The sequence below is a fragment of the Macaca fascicularis genome, chromosome 3 (genome assembly GCF_037993035.2).
Source record: "Macaca fascicularis isolate 582-1 chromosome 3, T2T-MFA8v1.1".
Lineage (NCBI taxonomy): Eukaryota > Metazoa > Chordata > Mammalia > Primates > Cercopithecidae > Macaca > Macaca fascicularis.
In genome coordinates, this window is record NC_088377.1 from 143295746 (window position 1) to 143318601 (window position 22856).

The 22856-nt window shown below is 40.0% G+C and overlaps 1 protein-coding gene across 36 annotated transcripts in view; it reads left to right on the top strand.

The window, feature by feature from the left end:
* The window catches only part of MAGI2 (membrane associated guanylate kinase, WW and PDZ domain containing 2), a 1469004-nt gene that overhangs the window by 1318270 nt on the left and 127878 nt on the right, over positions 1 to 22856 (top strand). For all 36 annotated transcript variants that reach the window (XR_006696500.2, XM_045387570.2, XM_045387574.2 and 33 more), the window contains 2 exons: positions 1306 to 1498; positions 8148 to 8396. Coding sequence is in view for 35 of the 36 variants with exons in the window: in XM_045387570.2 (XP_045243505.2) it covers positions 1306 to 1498; positions 8148 to 8396 (442 nt within the window). In the remaining variant the exon portion in view is untranslated. The remainder of the gene's footprint in view (positions 1 to 1305; positions 1499 to 8147; positions 8397 to 22856) is intronic.

Consider the following 22856-nt stretch of genomic DNA (forward strand, 5'->3'; position numbering starts at 1 on the left):
TGAAAGAAATGATTATGCCTGAAGGAAATCAATCTGGGAGCAAGGGATTTAAAATAAAACTTAGCCTCTGTAGTATCATCAGGCTAATGGTAACCACTGCCATCAGCTGCTGTGTGGCTAAGCCACTGGCAAAAGAAAAGGGGGACCTATTGGTCATGAGTTTGAAAAATTGTTTATAGGTTAAACGGCAAAGTTAAAATATTTAATACTATTTTCTTTCCTCTGAGAAAGAAAAAAGCCCTGCTAATTGACACTAAACTGAGTGCCTCTAATGGGACATGGGGAACCTTATGGGTTGCCTTTCATCACAGTCCCTGGTTCAGGGAATTATAAAAACAACCACATTTCCCAGATGGGTACCTCCTCACTTCCTGGCACAGTAGCCGCCTAAACAGCAGAAGCACTTCAGGGAACAGGCAGAACTGGGAATGTCCTTTGCGTAGAGGACAGTGCTCCGAGAAGGTATTCAAAAGAATGGAGCAAAAATCTGGAGAAGGTCTGAGATTTTTTTGAGTAAGTCAGCTGGCCGGAAAAAGCCAACTATGAGTTTGCTTTGTTTTGTTTTATTTTCTCCTTACCCTCTAGCTTTTCAAAGCAAAGAAAAAGAAAACTTTCCATCTTTATCAGAATTTAACAATGTGCAACAGCTAGTTTGCCCTTGACTCTTTTTGATCCCTTGTTAAGTGCCATGAAAAAAGTTAAATGCTTCACATGAGTTATTTCATCCAAATCTCCCAAGAACTCCATGAAGTAGGTCTGATTTTTATTTTTCTTATTTTGCAAGTGAAGAAACTGAGGCCCACAGAGTTTAAGAAGCTTTATCTAAGACCACACAAATGTGAAACGGAGCCAGAATTCAATCCTCACCTTGTTTCAGCCAATTAGCATCAGATTATTTGGGATTAGAATTTTCCTTAAGGGTATTCGTCATTTATGATGAGCCAGAAAGCAGGTGTCCCCAAAACTTCATGGCAGTCAGCAGCATGTTCAAAATATTTATCTCTAGCACTAAACAACTTGACAGAGTTGGAAGGGCATCTTTCCAATGTCTCATTTTTTACTTTACAAGTGCATGCTCAGATTTGAGGGCAAGGGATGGAATGTGAGAATCACATCTTCCACAAGTTATATAACTGTATATAAAAGGGAAAAAGATGGCGTGAACTCAGATGGCGTAGCTTGCAGTGAGCCGAGATTGGGCCACTGTACTCCAGCCTGGGCGACAGAGTGAGATTCCGTCTCAAAAAAAAAAAGAAAAAGAAGGTTTGAAATGTGAATGTCCTTTCCTTCTCACTGCTTCTCTAGATTTTGATTGGAGCCGTCATTGCCATGGGCTCAGCCGACAGAGATGGCCGCCTTCACCCAGGAGATGAGCTTGTGTATGTTGATGGGATTCCAGTAGCCGGCAAAACCCACCGCTATGTCATCGACCTCATGCACCACGCAGCCCGCAATGGGCAGGTCAACCTCACTGTGAGAAGAAAGGTGCTATGTGGAGGTATGTACCTGGAGCCTGCTGCAGGAATCGAGAGAGGTGGTAAGATGTTTTTGTGAGACACGGTAAGGCCACATGAAACAAAATATTAAATCAACATTTCTACATTATATGAGGAAGGAAACAACCTAGATATTCCAAAAGTAATGATGACTTTGAAAGTGCTGATTTTCAACCCACTGGACAAAAATCCAGTCTTTGAGGCCTGTATTTTAAATGTATTCATTAAAAATTTCTAAAATAGCCTGGGGCTAATTTAAGGTAGGTATGCTCTCTGCTTTCCGGTAGTTGCTAGTTCTAAGAAGAACAAGATAGTAACAGAAAATATGCCATTTGAAAATGTGTTTGCAAACCAAGAGTCACAGCATTTTGATGCCATAATGAGGCAACCAGGATGGAAAATTAGCTTTCATTGTAGAGCCTGATAAAATGTAACAGTAAAGCTGTTGCTCTGATATAGAAAAAACGCAGCTGTACCTCCCTCCAAGAAAACACAATTCATATAGTTCCAAACTTATGAAACAGATAAATTAGAAATAATTATTCCCTTTACAACCATTTTCTCAGCTTCATAAAGGAATCCACCAAAGACATACTTTTCAAAGTCAGCCCTTGTATTTATAGTATGATTCCACTTATCTCTCTTTACCGTATCAACCCTACAAAAAATTATTTATATTTTTAAGGAATATGTCAGTTACAAGCATCACACTGTTTTTTTAGGATCTGAGCATTCCATAGCATTAGGATTGTATTATCTCCCCTCAAAACCACCCAGCCTTTGTTCTGTGAATCACAGAGGCAGCAACTCCAATGATGTTCAGCTGTCACCTTCTGCCCCAGCACCCCGCTGGCTTCTCTGCTCCACCCCTTGACAGCCCTCATACAGAATCATCAATACTAGAAGTAGGAAGGACCTTAGCTATGTGAGCTTCCTCTTGTTACAGATGAGGAAACTGAGGCCCAGAGGTTTGATAGCTTGCCCAGCAGTCCACAGTGAATCGGTGACAATGCAGAGAGGGGCTCTTCTCTCTAAGGCCAGTGTTTATTTCTTTATGTTACTTTGTCCCCTACACTATTCTACCACAATCCTCTCCCCTAGTGAATTAGAAGGTGTTAGAACTTAGCAAATGTCACTCCGTAATGCAGGGAGTCTTCCCATATGTGCTGTTATACCAGTTGCATTCCAGAAGAGGACCACAGGCTAATGACAGACTGTGAATGACTAGTAGGGAGGATAAGGCATATTCATGTGATGAAAAATCCTTTTCTTTCTAAGTCCCCCTAGAAACTAGACCATGAGCGAGGGCGGTCATTTAAAAGGGCAAGTCAAAAGAATGTCAGCCCTCCCCAGTAGAGACTGCTGTATATCTTGTATCTTACAGAGGTTTTGCTAAGAGGTGCCATTTGTCTTCAGAAATTCATGGCATGTCACTTGACCCAAAGAAGTAAAGCATCTTAAATTATGCTTTATCCTTGGGCTAGATGCCAAGAGGAAGACAGTGCTTGCTTGGTTAACATTTAACTGTCTCTCTCCCTGCAGAGTAAGTTTTAATAAAAAGTTTGCTGTGCTATATGTTCTATAACCTAAAGATAAATTAAAAAGATACCTGATTTACAAGGAAATATACCGCAAAGTGCAAAACCAATGTACCAACATAATTTCATGCTCCCCTTGCCACCAACTGATTATTGCAAATTAAATTTTCTTTTAATCAACCAAAGCTGTTGAAGTGTGTACCAAATGCTGCAAAAATGTACTCCTGCAATTTGTGGATCATGTGACTTCCGTAAAGATGGTCTTTGCTGCAGCTCTTACCAACTTTACTCAGTTAGGCTTTTGAGTGCATTTCAAGTGCATTTAATTTTTGAAAATGTTCTGCTGCAGATTGCTCGTTCACACCAGGAGAGTTTCCAAGTTAATTCAGCCCACTCTTCCTTGAAAGCTTCATCAGTATTGAAAATATTAAGTTCAGCAAAGGATACTTTGATAGCAAAGTAACGCCTTGAAATAGGATGGAAAAGATTTAAAAAACAGGCATGGAAAGGTGACCTTTCTTCATAGCTGCCATTTCTTCAAAGTGAGAAGGAACAACTACAAATGAATATGACAATGGAGATGCCTTTTCAAGGACTGTTGTTGTCATTGTTTTGTTATTATTATGCTTTCCTAACCAAAGGCAAGTGGGAGGTGCAAGCCTGGCTTAGGAGCGGATGGTTCGAAGCTGAGGGGAAGTGAGCAATTAGCTAAGGAAGAGATAGGAGCAGGAAGAGGAGCAGCATTGCCACCCCCTTGCACAAAGGAGCAGCGCTGTGGGGAAAGGGCTAGGAAGAAGCAAGGTCATAAGGATGACATGCTTCCACCTTCCCCTTGCCTCAGCTTGTACAAATGCCCACCCCACCTCAGAAGACAGAGGGCACTGGCTTCTTAATTGATGCTCAAGAAAGATAACACATTCATTATGAGAGATACAGAAAGGTTAGTTAAATGCTGAGCAAAAATTGAGATCACACAAAAACTTGCCACAAATATTAAGTTACATACTAAGGATAGAAAGGCAAAAAAAAAATTTTTTTTTGAGAAAGGGTCTCACTCTGTCACCCAGGCTGGAGTGCAGTGATACAATCACGGTTCACAGCAGCCTCAACCTCCCAGGCTCAAGTGATCCTTCTGCCTCAGCCTCCCAAATAGCAGGGACTATAGGAATGCGCCACCATACCCAGATTAATTTTTGTGTTTTTTTGTAGAATAAATACAAAATTTTTTGTATTTGGGGTCTCGCTATGTTGCCCAGGCTGGTCTCAAACACCTGGGCTCAGGTGATCACCTGCCATAGCCTGCCAAAGTGCTGCTATAGGTGTGAGACACCATGCCTAGCCTAGAAAGCCAGAATTTTCAATCAGAAGATAAACTAGCTTCTCAAAAGTGAGAAGTTGTTGAGTAAAGGAAGAAGGTATCAAGTAGTGCTTCCAATTTTTCTTTTATTCATTTATTTTTATTTTATTGTTTCAACAGGCAACTATGGATAATAGATTGCCTCTGGTTTTATTTCCCAAACAGTAATAGCCCACACTTTCACCTTGCGTTAGTTTTGAGAGAAGATGCCTTATCCATGCCTCCAGCTCCAGGATTTGGTTGGTTTTTTTTCCCAAGGATATTAGAAGAGTGGCTTTAATTATTACACTGAAAAGCATAAATATTTTTATGTTTAGCAGATCAGCTTTGAGACATTCAACCTAATGGCACATTATTTTGGATGCACACCATGTCTCTGAGGAATTTCCTAAAGTGTAAATCTAGAATTGATGTGAAAGAACGTTTTATGACTTCAGAAAAACATGTTAGAGTCGGTCTTAAAGCTATCAGCATCTTTTCTTTAACACCTGAGGGAAAGTCTAACTCTTGACCTAATGCCAAGAAAGGGGAGGTTATCTTGGCAGACGGGTGAAAAGTTTAGCCAGTATTGAAGGTGCCAGTACATTCCCTGATCCTGGTGACTGCACTTTTTGCCAATTCTAAATGCATTCCCTTGTTGTTTGTCTGCAACCATGTCACCCATTTACATAAGCTGTCTGCCTTGATGAGTATAAACTGGGAATGTCTGCACAAATGCCTGTAGGCAGGCCAGCCCCTGTCATTTTCAGGGTCCCAGCCTGTGGGCTGCTGCTGCCCCATGAGGACCACGAGGGACCTGGTACACATGCATGTGGATATCACAGCCCATATGACCAAGCTCTGTCCATACATATACCCCATTGCCTCGGCTGTGCTTCAAGGCAAAATATGCCTGTCTGCAATGCTGTCATCCTTCCAGGGACAGTCCTGAGAAGAGACCCAGGCACACCGTGGAAGCAGGCAAGGTCTATATGGTTACAGAATTCACAAGGTCGGGAGATCAAGACCAGCCTGGCTAATACGGTGAAACCCCGTCTCTACTAAAAATACAAAACAAATTAGCTGGGCGTGGTGGCGGGCACCTGTAATCCCAGCTACTCTGGAGGCTGAGGCAGGAGAATGGCATGAATCCAGGAGGCAGAGCTTGCAGTGAGCCGAGATCACGCCACTGCACTCTAGCCTAGGCGACAGAGCGAGACTCCATCTCAAAAAAAAAAAAAAACTAATTATTTGACTTGAGTAGATACTAAGCGACTGAATTCTATGCAGCCACTTGTGTATGAGCTAGATGAATGAGTCAGGGATCCTGGAAATTAGTGTTTTCTTTAAAAAAATTATATAATATATGATATTTAGTCACTTTATGATGTTTTACTATATTATTATAAAACAAGGCTGTTAATGCCCTGCAGTAGGAAGGACTGTTGGAAAGAAGACAGTCTCACTTGGGTCCAGAGCCAGATGAGTAGAAAAATGATGTGGGGTGAGTCCCTGAAAGACAATCATGTGACCAGTTTTCAAGTGTCAAGGGCCCAGAACAAGCCCAGGAAGAACTTCGAAGTCTTCTTAACTTCCTGATTTTAAATATGCTCTTTCGGCTAAAGATAAAGAACTTTGTTCTGGAAGTTGAAAGAGAAGTGCAAAGGCAATAGAAAAATATCCTATTAATGTATATGACTCTTTCACATACCCCGGGAATCCTCAAATTGACTTAGTCAATGATTTTCTCTCTCTCCAGAACCTGTAACGTTGCCACTCCCAGTCATTTACTGCAAAGACAGATAATTCTTCTTTGTTGCTGACTTACTGACAACCAGAGCTCTCAACCTCCTAAAATATGACAGCCAGAAAATAAGATCTCTCTTGTCACTGCCTATGACGTTTAGTTGCTGATTTGGTCCAATAACTCGAGGAGATTTTCAATTTAATGTAGCAGCATAATAATTGTTTGTTTTTCTTCTTCCTGACTATCTCCAATCACTTTATTTCCAACTTGTACAAGGACTGATAAAGGACATGTGATGTACCAAGACAATAACAACTTGTCTTTGGATGATGTGTTCCAGCAGGGAGGATACAATTTACAAGCGAAGTTTTAAATTCTGTTTGAACAGAAAGAAAGGCTTTGACATTGACATTCTGTTCTCTTATGACCTCGGTACATTTCTGACAAAAAAGCATCCATTTTTTTTTTTACTTAAATGTGATTAATTAGATCTTAAAGAAAAATAAAATTTACCAAGTAATAACAAGCAACAGCCTGGGTCTCATTCATTCCCTAATTACAAACAAGAAATGAGTACATTTTGGTTAGGCCATTTTTAAAATCTAAGTATATAAACAAATGAAGCTTTTTTTTTTTTTTTAAGGTATCGGTGTAACAAAACATCTCTTGCAGTCTTGTTTTTTTTCCCTGACATTTTCATTTCAAAATGGAATTGTAGCTTGTAAGGTTAACAGCCTTCATTGGAACTTTTGATAATTATTTTTAACTTGCCATATGGGACACCTTCCAGAGTTCTAAATAGGATACTATACCTAGGGACCCAAAATGGAATAATTAATGGTGATTGTTTCCCTCTTACTATTCCTCTGTTCCATAAACATCTTTTGAGTACCCTAATCAAATTTTAAGATGGGAATGAAACCAGCCCTATTTCTAATTACATTATTCTAGGTGCCCACTTTGGTTCTCTTCATCAGAGTGCCAATACCTAGGTATTAAATTAAAATGATGAAATTCTTTCTGAATGACAGATAAACTTTCATTTCAAAAACTAGCTTCTTTTGACTGGCAACTTTCTATCATTTCTCCATGTAAATATGCTGGCTTTCTCATAAAAGTATTGGTTTGGTTTATCTGGTTGATAATAGAGTATATTTTATATTAAGATGGACTGTAAAAATGGAAAAGACCTTCAACAGCTCCTTAGAGATTCAAACTTCATAATTTCAGAGCCTGAAATTAGATTTGATCCTACAGTGAGCAAACTATTTTTTAAATGAAAATCTCAACTTAATTTATTCTTTTAAATCACTTCATTGTGATATGGCTGATATACAAAAAGCTGTGCAAACTACTTTTAAGAAGTATATTTTCCACATTCATGAAGTAAATCAATATTTCTAGGCTAGCAGAATATTATAAAGCATAACTATAGCTCTTTAGAAAAATGCATGATAGTTAACTTTACAGCACAGGGATGACCCCTGTGCTGTAAGCCCTCCTTATAATACATCTACAGCAGCATTTCTCAAAGTGTAGCCTTGAAACTTGATGCAGATTCTTGTGCCCAGACCTACTGAAAAAACATTCCGTGGGTGGCCCGTGAAGATGTACTTTTTTTACAATTTATTTAAGTGATTCTTATGCACCATATAGTTTAAGATTCTACTTGTTTTCTGACCATCTTTAGTAAATTATTCTTATGCAAAGAAGAACCTCAATATCTAAAACTAGGCATTGTCCCGGGGGTTGCAGTCCTCATGAGAGGAAGATATAAATCAGTAATAGCACAGAGGAGGCTGATGAGGGGTTTCACCTGTGTTTGCTATGAAAACTAGAACAAGCAAGACCTTGGGAGCTCCACGCCTAGGTCTGTAGCTTTTCAAATGCTCTGCATATCTGGGAGAAAGAGAAGCAAGTCAACCAGGCTTGTAACAATACCACTGTCTAGAACAGTGCCTAGTACATATGAAGCATTCATTGAGACTCTTGTCAAGTAATTGATTACCTGTGTGTGGTATATTTTCCAGGGGAGCCCTGCCCAGAGAACGGGAGAAGTCCAGGCTCTGTATCCACCCACCACAGCTCTCCACGCAGTGACTACGCAACCTACACCAACAGCAACCACGCTGCCCCTAGTAGCAACGCCTCTCCCCCTGAAGGCTTCGCCTCCCACAGCCTGCAGACCAGTGATGTGGTCATTCACCGCAAAGAGAACGAGGGCTTCGGCTTTGTCATCATCAGCTCCCTGAACAGGCCTGAGTCTGGATCCACTATAAGTAAGTGCCCAAATTTGCCTGCATTTGAATAAGGGGTCTTGTTTTGATTTGTCCCAGTGATACGAATACTGGACAAGTATACCAGAAGACTGTTGCAGACATACCGTATAGCCTGAAAGCCACAGGCTGTGGGCACAAATAAGGTGTACATACCACTGACTAGCAGAATGTTGCTGACCTCTGGCTCAAGAAGGCAAGAACACAACTAATGCCCTCAACTCCTCGACCCCTATAAAAGCTCTTCATTCTTTTGTAAATTAGGAAGAAAGGAAAACAGAGTGATGTGGTAATGTTGCCATGAAAGGAGGGGTGCTTCTTTTTATGGGTAGGTCAGGGAATGTTCTCTAAGTAACTTGACTGAGAACTGTTCAACAGAATGGAAATAGACATGCAAAGGATCTGCAGAAAGAATCAGTCCAGTCAGAAGGCTTAAGGTGGAAAGGAACTTGGTATCCAAGAAATACAGAGAAGCCCAGTGCAGCTTTAGTACAGGGAGCAAGGAGAGTGGCAGGAGGCAGACAGTGCCAGCTTCATGGGCTGTTGGTGGAAGTCTCAACTGTAGTCTAAGTCCGTGGGAACCACTGGCAGGTTTTAAGCAGTGGAGTGAAATCTGACTTATATTTTTAAAAGATGAGTCTAAATGCTTGTGGAAATTGAAACCAAGGCGTTGGGGGTGGGGGAGAAAGCAAGAATGGGAGCATGAGACATAGTCAGAAGGCTGTTTAAACATCCCTATGGGTTCAGAGACACTGGCGCCTTTGTAACCGCCCACGGGCTTCACCTTGCCTGCTGCCTAACAGAGCCAATTTATCAAGACGGGAATTGCAACGGAGAAAGAGTAATTTACGCAGAGCCGGCTGTGCGGGGAGACAGACTTTTATTACTCAAATCAGTCTCCCTGAGCACTCGGGGATCAGAGTTTTTAAAGATAATTTGGTGGATAGGGGCTTGGGAAATGGGGAGTGCTGATGTGGTTGGGTTGGAGATGGAATCATAGGGGGTCGAAGTGAGTTTTTCTTGCTGTCTTCTGGGTGGGATGGCAGACCTGATTAAGCCAGATTACTGGTCTGGGTGGTGTCAGCTGATCGATTGAGTTTAGGGTCTGCAAAATATCTCCAGCACTGATCTTAGGCTTCACAATAGTGATGTTATCCCCAGGAGCAATTTGGGGAGATTCAGACTCTAGAAGCCAGAGGCTGCACGACCCCTAAACTGTAGCTAATTTGTTAGTCCTACAAAGGCAGATTGGTCCCCAGGCAAGAAGGGGGTCTTTCAGGGAAAGGGCTGTTATCCATTTTGTTTAAGTCAAACCATGAACTGAATTCCTTCTCAAAGTTAGCTCAGCCTATGCCCAGGAATGAACAAGGACAGCTTAAAGGTTAGAAGCAAGATAGAGTCATTTAGGTCTGATTTCTTTCATTGTCATAGTTTCCTCACTTACAATTCGGCAAAGGCGGTTTCACCCTTCCCTAGGTAGCAGTAGAAGGAAGAGAAGTAGATGAATGCATCTTCTGAAGCTCCTCCAGCTCTAAGGTTCTATGAGTCTATACAACAGGTGACAGTCATGGCCCATATTTGTCTTCCAACTGGCCATCTTTGCAGATTCTCAGACTCCCTTGGTTGTTTTTCCTTTTCTACCACACTCTTCCAGAGCTCATTCAGCAGCCTGCAAACAGTAGAACAGAAAAGAGGATAGGAAAATATGTGCGTTTTTCATGGTGAAGTGATTTGACCCAAAATGTTGGGTATGGAAACACGAGAATAAAGGAGCATTAAGAGAAACTAAATAAATGCACATACATTGTAGTCCTAAAATTCTTATAAACTGTGGGAGTTTCTAGCACATGTGGGATAGGGGAGAGGTGAGTGTTAAACAATACTCAAGAAATAAAGTTATTGAGAATGAATAAAAACTTTATATGATAAAGTTAATGTTATCAAAAAAAAAAAAGAAGAAGAAGAAGAAAACCACCAGAACCTCATGGAAAGAGTTGCCCTGTTTAGTTTAAGCCTTGATAAATTCAGGAGTGAAAACTACAGAAGCATTAAACCTCAGCGAATATGTGCAGAAGCCAAATTACATACATCTGAAAGTACAATTTCATTTCTTTTTCTTCATGATAAGCTGAAGAAGTAAATCCAACTTTAAGCGTAGACTAAAAGCAGAATTCTGTCAGTACGATGGAGTCACCAAGATTAAAAGGATACAAAACTAAGAATTTTCATGAATTGTATAAACAGCCTTCCAATAATTTACACTTGAAGAAAGTGTTCACAGAGAGCTTTTGCAGCTATTCCAGTCTTTCAAATTGTTTATTGGGGCAGAATACCTAAAGGACTAGAATAAAAATAAAAAGTATATTGCCACAATGAAAGTATTTAGCATGTATTTAAAGTCTCAGCTTTATTTGAACTATAACAGCCTTATTTCTAAATGTATAGGGGAATGTGTGTGTGTGTGTATGCGTCTGTGTGTGTGTATGTGTGTGTGTACACGTGCACTTACTATGTAAAGAAACACTTTTCCTATTGCAAATAAAATCCATGCATAAGTAGATTTGGAAAACAATAGGTACAAATGCTTATAATTAACATGCGAATTTTTCTTCCTGCCAAATGACATCAGACTGACCTCAAAAATTAATTCTAACCACTTTCAAAATGATATTATTTTACTTCACCCTGGAGAGTGGAAATATATCCTAGAGTTCATGATGCTTCATGGCTTTTTTTCACATGTTTATTTCTTTTCAATTTAGGGAATTTAAAATGCAAGTTGCCCCCGTGCTCTGTGGCATAAGCAGCTATTCACTGATAGCACGTTGCCTTTACAGTATGTAATTTGCAACACGCACCATGCACCTAAAAGCTTCCTGAGCTGATGCTACCTCATACTTAACATCTGTAATAATTCTGAATTCTAATTTTGAAGAGAAATGCAAAGTGTCTCATGAATGGTAAAAGCCATCCTTGTGCCACATATCCCTGGTCAAAATATCAAAGGTTTGGGGCTCTGTGAGACTGCCCGAGGTTTATGTTATCAGGTGCCCAAGAATCACGATCATTCCCAGAGCTTGCATTGTTTTTCTCTTCATGGCTTACCCGAGCCCAAGGATCATTAACACATTCACTGCTTTTTCATTTTTGTTTTTGTTTTCGTGGCTTCTGAAGCTTTTTCTTGGTGAACTAAGTGCTGTTTTGCCTTTGATAGGAGCATCATTACATTTAAGCAAGGAAAGGGCATGGTTAATAGCCCAGGTTCTACAATCATACTATCTGGATTTGAAACATGGCTCTATCATTTACTAACCATGTGACCTTGAGGAAGTTACATGACCTCTTTGGGCCTCAGTTTCCTCAGTGTGAAGAAAAGAACATTTTAATACCTCGATCGGGGGGTTGCTATGAGAGTTCAATGAATATGTGGAAGTGCTCAAAAGAGCACTGGCTCGGAGTAAGCACTAAATATGTCATTGCTGCTATCTACACACCATCCCTTCTAGGAATTACCTTTCATTCCAGCAGCTCACTCTTGTCGGGTAGTGCAGAGTTTACTCTGGCTATAGGTTCTGTTAGCCATTAGTCAGAGCCACCACTCTCTGAGGACAGCTAAATCTGGGCCACAGATGAGCATATCTCTGAGGGCAGCTTCCCCCTCCCTGTCCCCTTCCTCACATGTGGCCCTTCTGGGAACACAGTCTTTCTCACCATCCACAAACTACAGCCCAGGTCAGCAATGGGGGCCATGGGAGTACTGGTGGCCAAGCCAGTCCAGCTGAGGTGCTTTTGCCAGAGCTTCAGACTAGAATTGCAGTTTTCTCTCTCCAGAGTTCACAAGCCAATGAGCTATAAAAGTCATGGAAATCATCAAAATTCAGACTCAAGGGGATGTCTTTTAGAATCTCCCTCACAAACATGCTGCTATTGAATATTATCAGAGGAGACAGGAGAGAAGAAAGACCCAAATGTAAACTTCCCTCCCTATGGATGGAGATACGTCCAGAGCTTCTTCAGCCAAGACAACAACTTTGCCAAGGACCAGGGAGGCTTAGCTAATTGGGAAACTAGGAGTTAGGGTTTCTTACTTATTTGCTAGCATTTAGTAATGCTCTTTACCAAAGGCTCACAGATTTGTTTTCAAAATATTACTTCCCCAGGAAATAAGGAAGAAACTTTATATCAATCCATGTAATGAAGGAGCAAGCTGCTTCCTTCCAAGGTCAGTGACCGAGTAGGCCAACCATTGCATTGGAGCAGACAGGTTTAGAAGCTTAGAAGCTTTCTATCTGTAGTGCAGGAATATTCTTTTTTTTTTTTTTTTTTTTTTTTTTTTTTTTTTTGCCATGGTCTCACCCTGTTGTCCAGGCTGGAGTGCAGTGGTGCAGTGGCATGATCTGGGCTCACTGCAACCTTCACCTCCTGGGTTCAAGTGATCCTCTTCCCACCTCAGCCTCCTGGGTAGCTTAGACCACCATGCACCACCATGTCCAGCTAATTTTTGTATTTTTAGTAGAGACAGGGTTTTGCCATGTTGCCTGGGCTAGTCTCGAACTCCTGGGCTCAAGTGATCTTTCCACCTTGGCCTCCCAAAGTGCTTGGATTACAGGCATGAGCCACTGTGCCCGGCCAGAATATCCTTCTTGACTTCCAGTGAGAACAGGGAAGCATCCTGGACAGTTTTGTCCAATTATGCAAAATATTATGTATTTGTTTCGGACTTAAAATTGGGCCCAAGGGAAACTAAAGTGGTTTCCAGAACAAAGTCTTGAATAAAAATAAACTATAATAGGCAATTTCACCTTAAATTCTTTAAAAGATTTGAACAAAGACTTATATGCAAAATGTTCATTGCTACATTACTGATAAACATAGAAAATTGAAAATAATGTTAGAAACCACCAAAATAGATAACTTTGGTATATTTGGGAATTGAAGCATTTTCTGCTGTTGACTAACTACTTTCATTCTCACTGAGGTCTGCATGCACAGGTTAGAGAAGACTCAGGTAGCCTCTGACTGTGAGTGGATTAGATGCTTGCTCTGTAAAATGTCCAGGGGCTATGTGCAATGACGTTGAAAGGCCGATCCTTGGTCCTCCCCTACTCAAAACCCAAGTCCTGACATTCAGGTTTTATTGTAGAGCTGTAGCACCTGTCCTTATAGGTGCTTCCTAGCTCCTCACCAAACCTCTTTCCTACCAGACGTTCCCAAGAAGGGCTTTGGTACAAGTAATGAAGTGACCCTTTTCTATAATTTGAAAGTCTCCACCTTTTCTGTCATTTGTCAGGAAGATTATGTCAGAATATATGGGGTAGACACACATAGCAGCTTGGGTATTGGTGGTGGAGGTTGATAGGCTATTGAGGGAATTTCTAAATTTATATACAGGATAACAAGCAGCAGGTTAGAACATATTCAGGACAGTGGTCATAGTATTAATCTAAACAGTCAGCAGTAGGGGAATAAACTTTTCAATTCTTCCTTTCTCCATTGGTGTTCCTCTAGTGGTGCTGATTTCATCTTCTGTCTCTATCCGTAAGTGCATCACTGGTCAGCATGCTGCTGGCTCCTCACAATCCTTCAGCTCAAGACTGGTGCTGAAAATCTTTGTTTCCGCATGTGTGCTTTCTACAGCATGGGTTGAAGTTTGGACGTGGTCATTCTGGACTTTCCCTAAGGCCACTGCAATCTGATGCTCAGGGAAGGAATTAGTTATCTTTGGTAAAGCACCCTGGTGACTTTCTCAAAGTCCCTGATGATGTCCATAGGCTATGGAGATTAAAACTTAGCGTAGAGATTTTAAAACTTCACTAACAAGTCTTTTATGACATTTTAGAGTATTGTTCCTAAAAAGGATGAAATAAAAATGAAATAGGAGTGATGTGAGTTACGATTTCCCCCACCAAAATCACCTCACCAACCATGCAGACCCTGAATAGTCATTGAATTTAGAGGAGGCACAAAGTAAAACAAAAACCAAGGTCTCTCTACTCTTGCCTCAAAACACGGAGATTTAAGCTAAATGAAAAGAACACTGGACAATGAGCCCAAGGCTCACTCCAGCTTGTCCACCAAATACTGTATCCCTTGAGCAAGTCACTTGGTCTTCCTGTGTCCTTTTGTCATTTAAAATATAAAGGAAGATAGTCTTTACACCCTCTTCCAGCTCTAAATTACATGATGCCAGGAATCAGCATGGAAAATAAGGTATCAAGTTAGTTTTGTTGGTGTGTAAAAATGTATTGGGTAAGTTTGAGGCCTAGGTCATATTTTTCATTAACTAAGCTCTCCTTTTAACTTTTATTACTTTTACCTTTGATTACATAATGAAAGTGGCTCCTAACACTTTGAATTCTTTTGTTCATCTCGACCTCTGTCAAGAAATTATCTTAAACAATCACTTAAATACACTAACCCAGCTCCCCTTTCAAGGCAATATAAGGCAGTGTTTTTTCAACCTCCTTCACTTCTTGGCATACTTGTAAATTGATGGCATTTATATAACACACTAAGATAAAATGAATGAGGCTGATGGGGGCAAGAGGCAGTCCCCCAGGAGGCTCTACCCCTGGTCCCCACCAACCTCACCCAACCATCCCCAGCTGTCTTGGCACACCTGTAACATTTAAGGCACGCCCCTTTCAGTGGCATCATGGTTACAAAGCTCTGCCTTACAGTAAATCCTCCAAATAGCAACCAATTAGCCATTCATTTTAGGTTCTATTGGGGTTTGGTTGTGGCAGTGAGTTTTCTTCAAACCTCCAATCATTTGTTCATTGATTGCCTTAAAAATACCGGTAATAGATGCAACTGGTGCTTATCCTAGTGCCTTTGCCTTCTCTATGTCATTATAAACTTTGACTCATCAATGTTCCATCCCCAAAAGTCATTGCTAGAGCTATTGAAATACCCACACTGTTGAACATAGGAATTAGAAAGTGACTCCCATTCATTTCTCTATTTCTCACTGGTTTGCACAAACAAGTTCCCTTTCAGAGTTCTTAACCAGCTTCTCAACATGTAATGTTCTCTTATTCCTTAAATGAATCCCTGCTTTGGATTCCTTCAACAACACAAATGCTTTTACTCTGGACTTTGATCATGCTGAGAGTGGCTCACTCAGGAGGCACAATTGTGCCACCCACAATATTACTGTAAGTGCTTTCATAGCAGAAGAAATAGTGGGGTGGGAAACCTATATTAGATACAGGTTTTCCCCTCATGTATCTGGCTTCTAATATAACTAATCGAAGCCAAAGATAAACACATATCCTCAAAATCTCTGGGAAAGCCTACATATACAACAAAGATAAGATTGTATTCATCATCTATGCTGATATAATATGTTTTAAGTCAAGTAAGTCTTTTCACATTTATTATTGTGACTTAATTTCTGTTCCATGAGATAGCCAGGGGCTAAGAGGGGAGTGGAAGATCATTGCTAATGATGCAAAGTACATCAAGAAAGACTGCACTTTCTACATACAATCCAGTCTTCCTGTACCAAGTCCTTGACCATAACACTCCTGATACAAATATCTGCAGGATAAAGTTCAAACACACCTCTTGTCCATTCAAGACCCTGGGGCATCTGGACAAGGCTTCTTTTTTGCCAGCAGCTCTTCACAGCTTCCGTTCCGTCAAAGCTGGTTCAGTTATTTACCCTGTCCCAGAGGCCACATTTTACCTGTTGCCACTTGGTATGCTTCTCTTATGCAATAATATTTTGTATGAAGGTTTCTCCCAGGCACTGTGCTTGGAATCTTACACCGTATTTAATCTTCACAGCAACCCTAGGAGGTGGAGACTATTGCCCAAACAGTAAACATCGCCTATTGCTTACTGCTTCCTGACTTCCCTTCTTTTATTGTGTCTGTTATTGCTATTATAGTCATTTCACTTTTCATGTGTTTATATTTTGCTTTCCCCACAAAAGTTGTGAGTTGCTTAAGGGCAAGAAATGGTGGCATTTCTTTGGATCCTTCACAATTCCTGATAGGTTTTTTCCAAGGATTTTCATGCTCTTTATGTTGATGGGGTTGGATTGGCCTCTCATACAGTGATCCAGCGAAGTCCTCATCGAAAGGAAGACTGTGACTGGTGCTCTGCCCTAACTTACCCTGCACCCAAACCTAGCTGTTTCAACCCGCAAAGGTAGCAAGACATATTTTTGACAATGGGCGATGCAGTAGAGGATCACTTAGGGGAGGAATTACGTGAAAGCTGGTCCTTGCCCCGAGTGAGAAATTACACGCTAATAAAGCAGAACTGGAGCAATGTCCCAGAATACAGATTTCTCATCAGTTGTTCTCAGCCTGGGTGAATGATTCAGTAGTCAGCCTGGGGCCTGGTGAATGAAGACTCAGATAAGAGAGTCAGGGGCAGGGAAGCTGTCTTTTTGCCTCTGGCCAGCCCCTCTTGTCGTACACTTCTTGGTTGCAAAGCCCTTGTTTTCCGAAGGGCCAGGCAGTGGCCTCAATGTGCCCCCTGATTCACCTTTCCTGGCACCAACCCTTGGAATCGTCATCCATCTGTGTGAGCACCACCTCAGCAATAATTATATAGTCCTAAATAGGAGGGTTTGGATGGCATCCCAGACTCCTTAGAAAAAAGTATTACTTCAGATTATTTATTCATTTGCAATCCTCATTAACAAAGCAACCCATTTCAGTTCCAACTAAACAACTTCTGAATCGCATTACTCCTTTATAGGATTATACTCACTAAGGTCAGAATGAATAGAACCTATTTATTCAATTCCAGTTTTTCAATCCTGAACATGACTAGTTTTTCTCCCAAATTACAACCTGGCCGGCTGGTTCCTACTAGTAAGCAAACAAGTGCAAATATATATATATATATATATACACATATATAATCAAACTCCAAGTCCTCTGATACCGGAACACTGAAGCATTTATTAAGTAAAATAGAAAGACAAATGCAAACATTTTACTCTCCTAGCCCTAACAAATTTGAAGATCATTAAATTGTAGAATAAGTCTGCAGAGAACACCGTCTTTCTTATTTATTCTCAAGAAGAGGAGCAACACAATCTATCAAAAAAACCTGTGTGTTCACAATGCATTTTCTAAAATTCTGGACTATTTTTCTTATTGTTGAATAGAGCTCATAAATCACGTTTCCCCCACTAGGGAATCATTTTTCAGGAGAGTTCTTATTATTGTGTTCAAAGACTCCAGACAGCAGCAGAAGGTGGATATCTTCTTACTTTTAGCTATTCAGTTGTCTTGAAAGCTCATAAATGGGTGATCAGTGGCCGTTTCCTCTGGGCTTATGTCCTGCAGCTCCTTCTTATTCACTAGATAGTACAGGGAGATAGCAACTGAGAAGAGACCCCAGGCATCATGTACAGGATGATCCTCTGCCAATGCAGGATGCCCATCACTCTCCCACATGAGGTTTAAGCAAATTCAGAGCCCGCAGGGCACTTTTGCAGAAGACAGTTTTTCTTTATACTGCATTCAGGGCCTCATGGTGCATTAAGTTCTCCGTGATTTTTTATTTTTCTTCTTTCTTCCCAACAATCAACTACATAAGAAAATATTTCAGAGAAGGGTCCTAATAAAGCTTGTTCCACATGTGGAACCATTTTAAGAGCAAGTTGTTAAGTGAACACAGTGCTGTTATTTATCACCCTTGTCCAGTTATGTTGAAAGGGTATTATAAGGGGATATTTTTCCCATTTGGCCTGGGATAAAATATTTCTATTTGATGCCCAGTTTCTATCAAGAACTCAGGGAGTGCTTCTACCAAAACTCTTTCCTACCACACCAAATCTTGGTAAAAGATCTTTTTATTTGTGCATTTGACCACCAATAATTTTGCAATTGAAGCTGAATTTGTTCCCAACCAAACTATTCTGAGCACTTGCTTGGAATCATTTCTGCAGATTAATCAGACAGCCTTTTCTGGGTGATGAGTCAGATCACTAGGCATTCCCAAGGTTTTTACAGTGCCAGAGGAAATCAACTAAATAATGGAGTGTGCCATTTCCATTTTCATTTTTCAATCTGACCTCTCCCAGATCTTATTTCTCTAAGCCAGTCAAGGGTTTGCTCTACAAAGTTGGCCAGATGTTGGGTATCTGATGAACTCATCTGCTTTCAAGAGTGAAATGCCTAAAACCTTCTGTTAGAAGTCTGTTCATCATAAAGATGTATACTTGCGGATTCATCATGAGAGGAGGGTCTTCCAGAAAGCAAGAAAGAGCACATATGAAAGGTTTAGTTCTTATAGTTTTCTGGCACAGAGCAGTTGAGATAATGTGAAGTAGAAGAAAAATATTTCAACTTAGAAATCTTCATTCAAATGTGTATTAGACTTACTAGATGAACAGCAAGATTAAAAATAGCCACACTCTTGTAGACACTTGACAAAATTGAAATACAGTAAAACCTGGGTGCCAAATTAATCACTGATATCAATGCTTCCTGGTGCCAAGTCACTTTCATCTCTAATTGATGTGTATGATCACAAGCTTTAAAGCAGACCTCCAGGTACCTACATTCATATCCTAGCTGAATTTATACACAGTTATATTTGTCCCTCTTAAGGGATGAAGGCAAGCTGTTACCCAAACATGCTTTCCAGATATAAGACAAATACATTAGGCATTCCCTACCACCACTGCTAATGCCTTCCTTAAGGTTCTAGGTTAGCACTGTGCAGCAGAACTTTCTACAATATGGAAATGTTTTATCCTGCACTATACAACACTATGGCCATTAGCCACATGGGGCTGTGGAGCATTTGAAATAAGACTGACGTGTCCTGGAATTTAAGTTTTAATTATCTTTGATTTCAAATAATTAAATGGCCACGTGATGCTTGTAGCTACTATGTTGGACTGCACAACTCTGGAGCATTGTGGGGGCCTTTAAATTACCTCCCTGCCTCCAGCCTAATTCCCACTCTCCCTATGCTTCAGTCTACCCTTCATAATACCTACTATCCCCAGACTCATTCTAAAACGAGTCTGATGATGTCACTTAGCTGTCATAATCCATTAGTGGCTTCTCAATTGGCTATTATATAAATTCCAAGCCCCTAGCATAGACATTAAGACCTTTCATGACCTGGCTTTCCTTCTTTATTCCAGGGCTCAGTGACGTCTGTGCTCACTGCACTCCCACCCCTCACAACACAGACACTGCTAATCCACAGATCTCTGTCTTTGCAAGTCACACCCCTGTGACTATGCTGTCTGCTTCCCCCAACCTTGACCACCTGGCAAAGTCCTGTTTGTGTGTTATGACTCAGATTAGACAGCATTTCTTCTCTGAAGACTTCCAACCCTTACACTTTCCCCTGCTCACCTCCTGTCTCCTAGTTATTCTACATCAGTTCTTTTTTACTTATCTCTATTTATTTCCATCCAAAATTTCTTATCTCCTTCTGCTTTTTCACTTTTCCCCATTTTAAAGGTTTAATTTCTGTATAGTAAAGTTTACCCTTTTAGTCTATACTCTGAGTTTTGACAGACGTGTTTAGTTGTAACTACTGCTATAATGAATCAGCTGTTCACCCACTCCCAGCCGTGGCAAGCACTGATTTGTTTTGTTCTATAGTTTTGCCTCTCCTATATAAATGGAATGATACAGTATGTAGCCTTTTGAGTCTGGCTTCCTCCACTAAGCATAATGCATTTTAGATTCATCCATGTGGTTTCATGTGTCACTATTTGGTTCATTTTCAATTGCTAACTAATATTCCATTGTATGGATGCACCATAGTTTGTTTATCCATTCCCTAGTTAAGGGGCATTTTGGTAGTTTCCTGTTTCTGGTAATTACAAATAAAGCTTCTATAAATCTTTTCATATAGGTCTTTTTTTGTGTGGAAATTGGTTTTATTTCACTTGGTAAGTGTCTAGGTGTAGGATTGCTGATTCATATGGTACCAATTTCCAAAGTGGCTGTACCATTTTATATTCCATGTATGAAGGCTCCAGGTGCTTCCAATCCTTGTGAGTACTTGTTATTTTTAGGTTTTATGGTTTTTTTAATTTTAGCCAGTCCAATAGGCGCTTAGTAGTATATCATTTTGCGGGTTGGAGGTTTTTGTTGATAGAGATGAGGGTCTTCCTATGTTGCCGAGGCTGGTTTTGAATTCCTGGGCTCAAGAAATCCTCCTGCCTCAGCCTCCCAAATCATTTGGTTTTAGTTTGCATTTTTCTCTAAAGACTAATGATGTTGAAGACCTTTGATGTGCTTTTTTCCATCTATGTATCTTTGCCAAGGAGTTTTTCTTTCACTTTTAGTCTCTTCCCCCTCCAGTATAATTGGCATTTCATTATGGACAACAAAACACATTTTGAGCCTCTTCAATCCTTTTTTATTTATCATTCATTTCTTATGTTAGCATAATAAAAGTCATTTTATGATAGTCTCAAATAAAATTATGGAAATGTATATTTGCTTAGTAAAACTGAAAACATATATAGTTATAATACTTTAAAATATAAGTCATGAGAGAAAGTACATATAAGCAGAAATCCAAATGAAGTCAAAATGTGCAATACTTGGGTAAGAAAGAATGATAAGAGAGACCACATGTGGTGATGGTCTCACTTTTCAAGTCAGGGAACTGACATAATTTATTTGACCATTCAGAGGTCACACTGCAAGTTGTTTTCAAAGTTAATATATGATCAAGATCTTCTAGCTCCTGAACACTTTGCTTGAGGGTCTGTTCATATTTAGTTTTATCCAGTCATGCAAAATTGCATTCTTTCAGGTTAAAACATACTATATACCCTGTTAGTGGAACTTTGGCTTGTGTGTGTAACTGGAGGGCCAATAAATATTCATGTAATCTTCTGGATAACATATTGAAAAGGACAGCTGGCTCAGGAGGGATCATTTGCCTGGGTTAGTATCTGTTTCCATTTATATTAAGAAAATATTGCAAGAAGTTATTATCTGCCGGAGGGCTTGGGGGAATTCAATGGAAGTCTGATATTACATCTGATCACTTTTGACATTTACCTATTGTAACAAGGAAACTGTGTGAAGACAGCCAAGTGACTTTTTACAAAACACAATTTCAGAAGCTATAAAAGGAAAAAGGAGATGGCAGAGATAAAATACACTGCATCTGTAAAAATGAGAAACATGAGTTGTCAGCAACACCTGCTTGTAACTATCAACCATTTCTATTGGGCCTGCTGAGAAATTACTCAAAGCCAAGTACACTGATGGGTGTGAAGTCTCATGTGCTTCAAAGCTAGTCAAGAGACACAGAGGAGAAAAAGAAAGTGTAGTTTTATTGAATATTTTTAACCCTAAACCTGGAGTTGATGAAATGTAATTTTATGACATGTTCTGAACACTTGAAAAGAAATAAGTTGTCCTTTATATTTTTATCTTTCAAGACTACAAGTGACAACAGGGCTTTTAAAGGTTGGGTACATAAAATGTTTAATTTTTTTTCCAAACAAATTGAAAATCTCTAACTGGGGCACCAAAATATTGATTGCAAAAGCTGATTAAAAATTACTAAAGATATTTCTAATTTCTAATTGATAGTAATAAATTATAACTACTTGGGCTCTCATTTCTTAGACCCCAAGTAGTAAGAGTGAATGAATGAGAAAAGGAATGGACAAGAGTGGTCAAGATATTTCAGAGACAAAAAAGTGACAACTCAGCAGGACAGAGAAAATCTAAAACAGATATGGATAACACAGACCCACTCATTTCTTTAGAAACTCAGGTAGGCCCAGAACTTAAAAAACTCAGGACAGAATAGAATACAACAATCATGAAATGTTTATGTTTAAAATAATAAAGCAAGCAAATATGAAAGAAATAAAGGAAAATAAAAGAAATAAAGATAATTCAGGGAACAAAAGAAAGCTTCAAAAACTTATTTATAGCCACAAAAAGATATGATATTTACTACAAACTGACTGTTTGCGTCTCCTGCTCAAAAACCTATATGTTGAATCCCTAATTCCCAATGTGATGGTGCTTGGAGATGGGCCTTTGGGAGATAGTTAGGTTTAGATGAGGTCATGAGGGTGGTGCCCCAGTGGTGGGATTGGTACCCTCATAAGAGGATGAAAAGACCAGAGTTCTCTTGCTCCAACATATGAGGATACAGCAACGAGGTAGCCATCTTAGTCCATTTTGTGTTGTTATAGCAGAATACCACAGACTCGGTAATTTACAATGAACAGATACATATTGGCTCACAGTTACAGAGGCTGGAAAGTCTAATATAAGGTGCCAGCATCTGGCAAGGGCCTTCCTGCTGTGTCATCCCATGGCAAAAGGAGGAAGGGCCAAAAGAGAACAAGAGGGGGACAAATTTGCCCTTTTATAATGGTACTAATTCTACCATGAGGGCATAATCCTTATGATCTATCGGAGAAGCAGCAGACCAAGCCAGGATGCCAATATCTAATAAGAGTTGCAGAAAGAGATCAGAAAAACA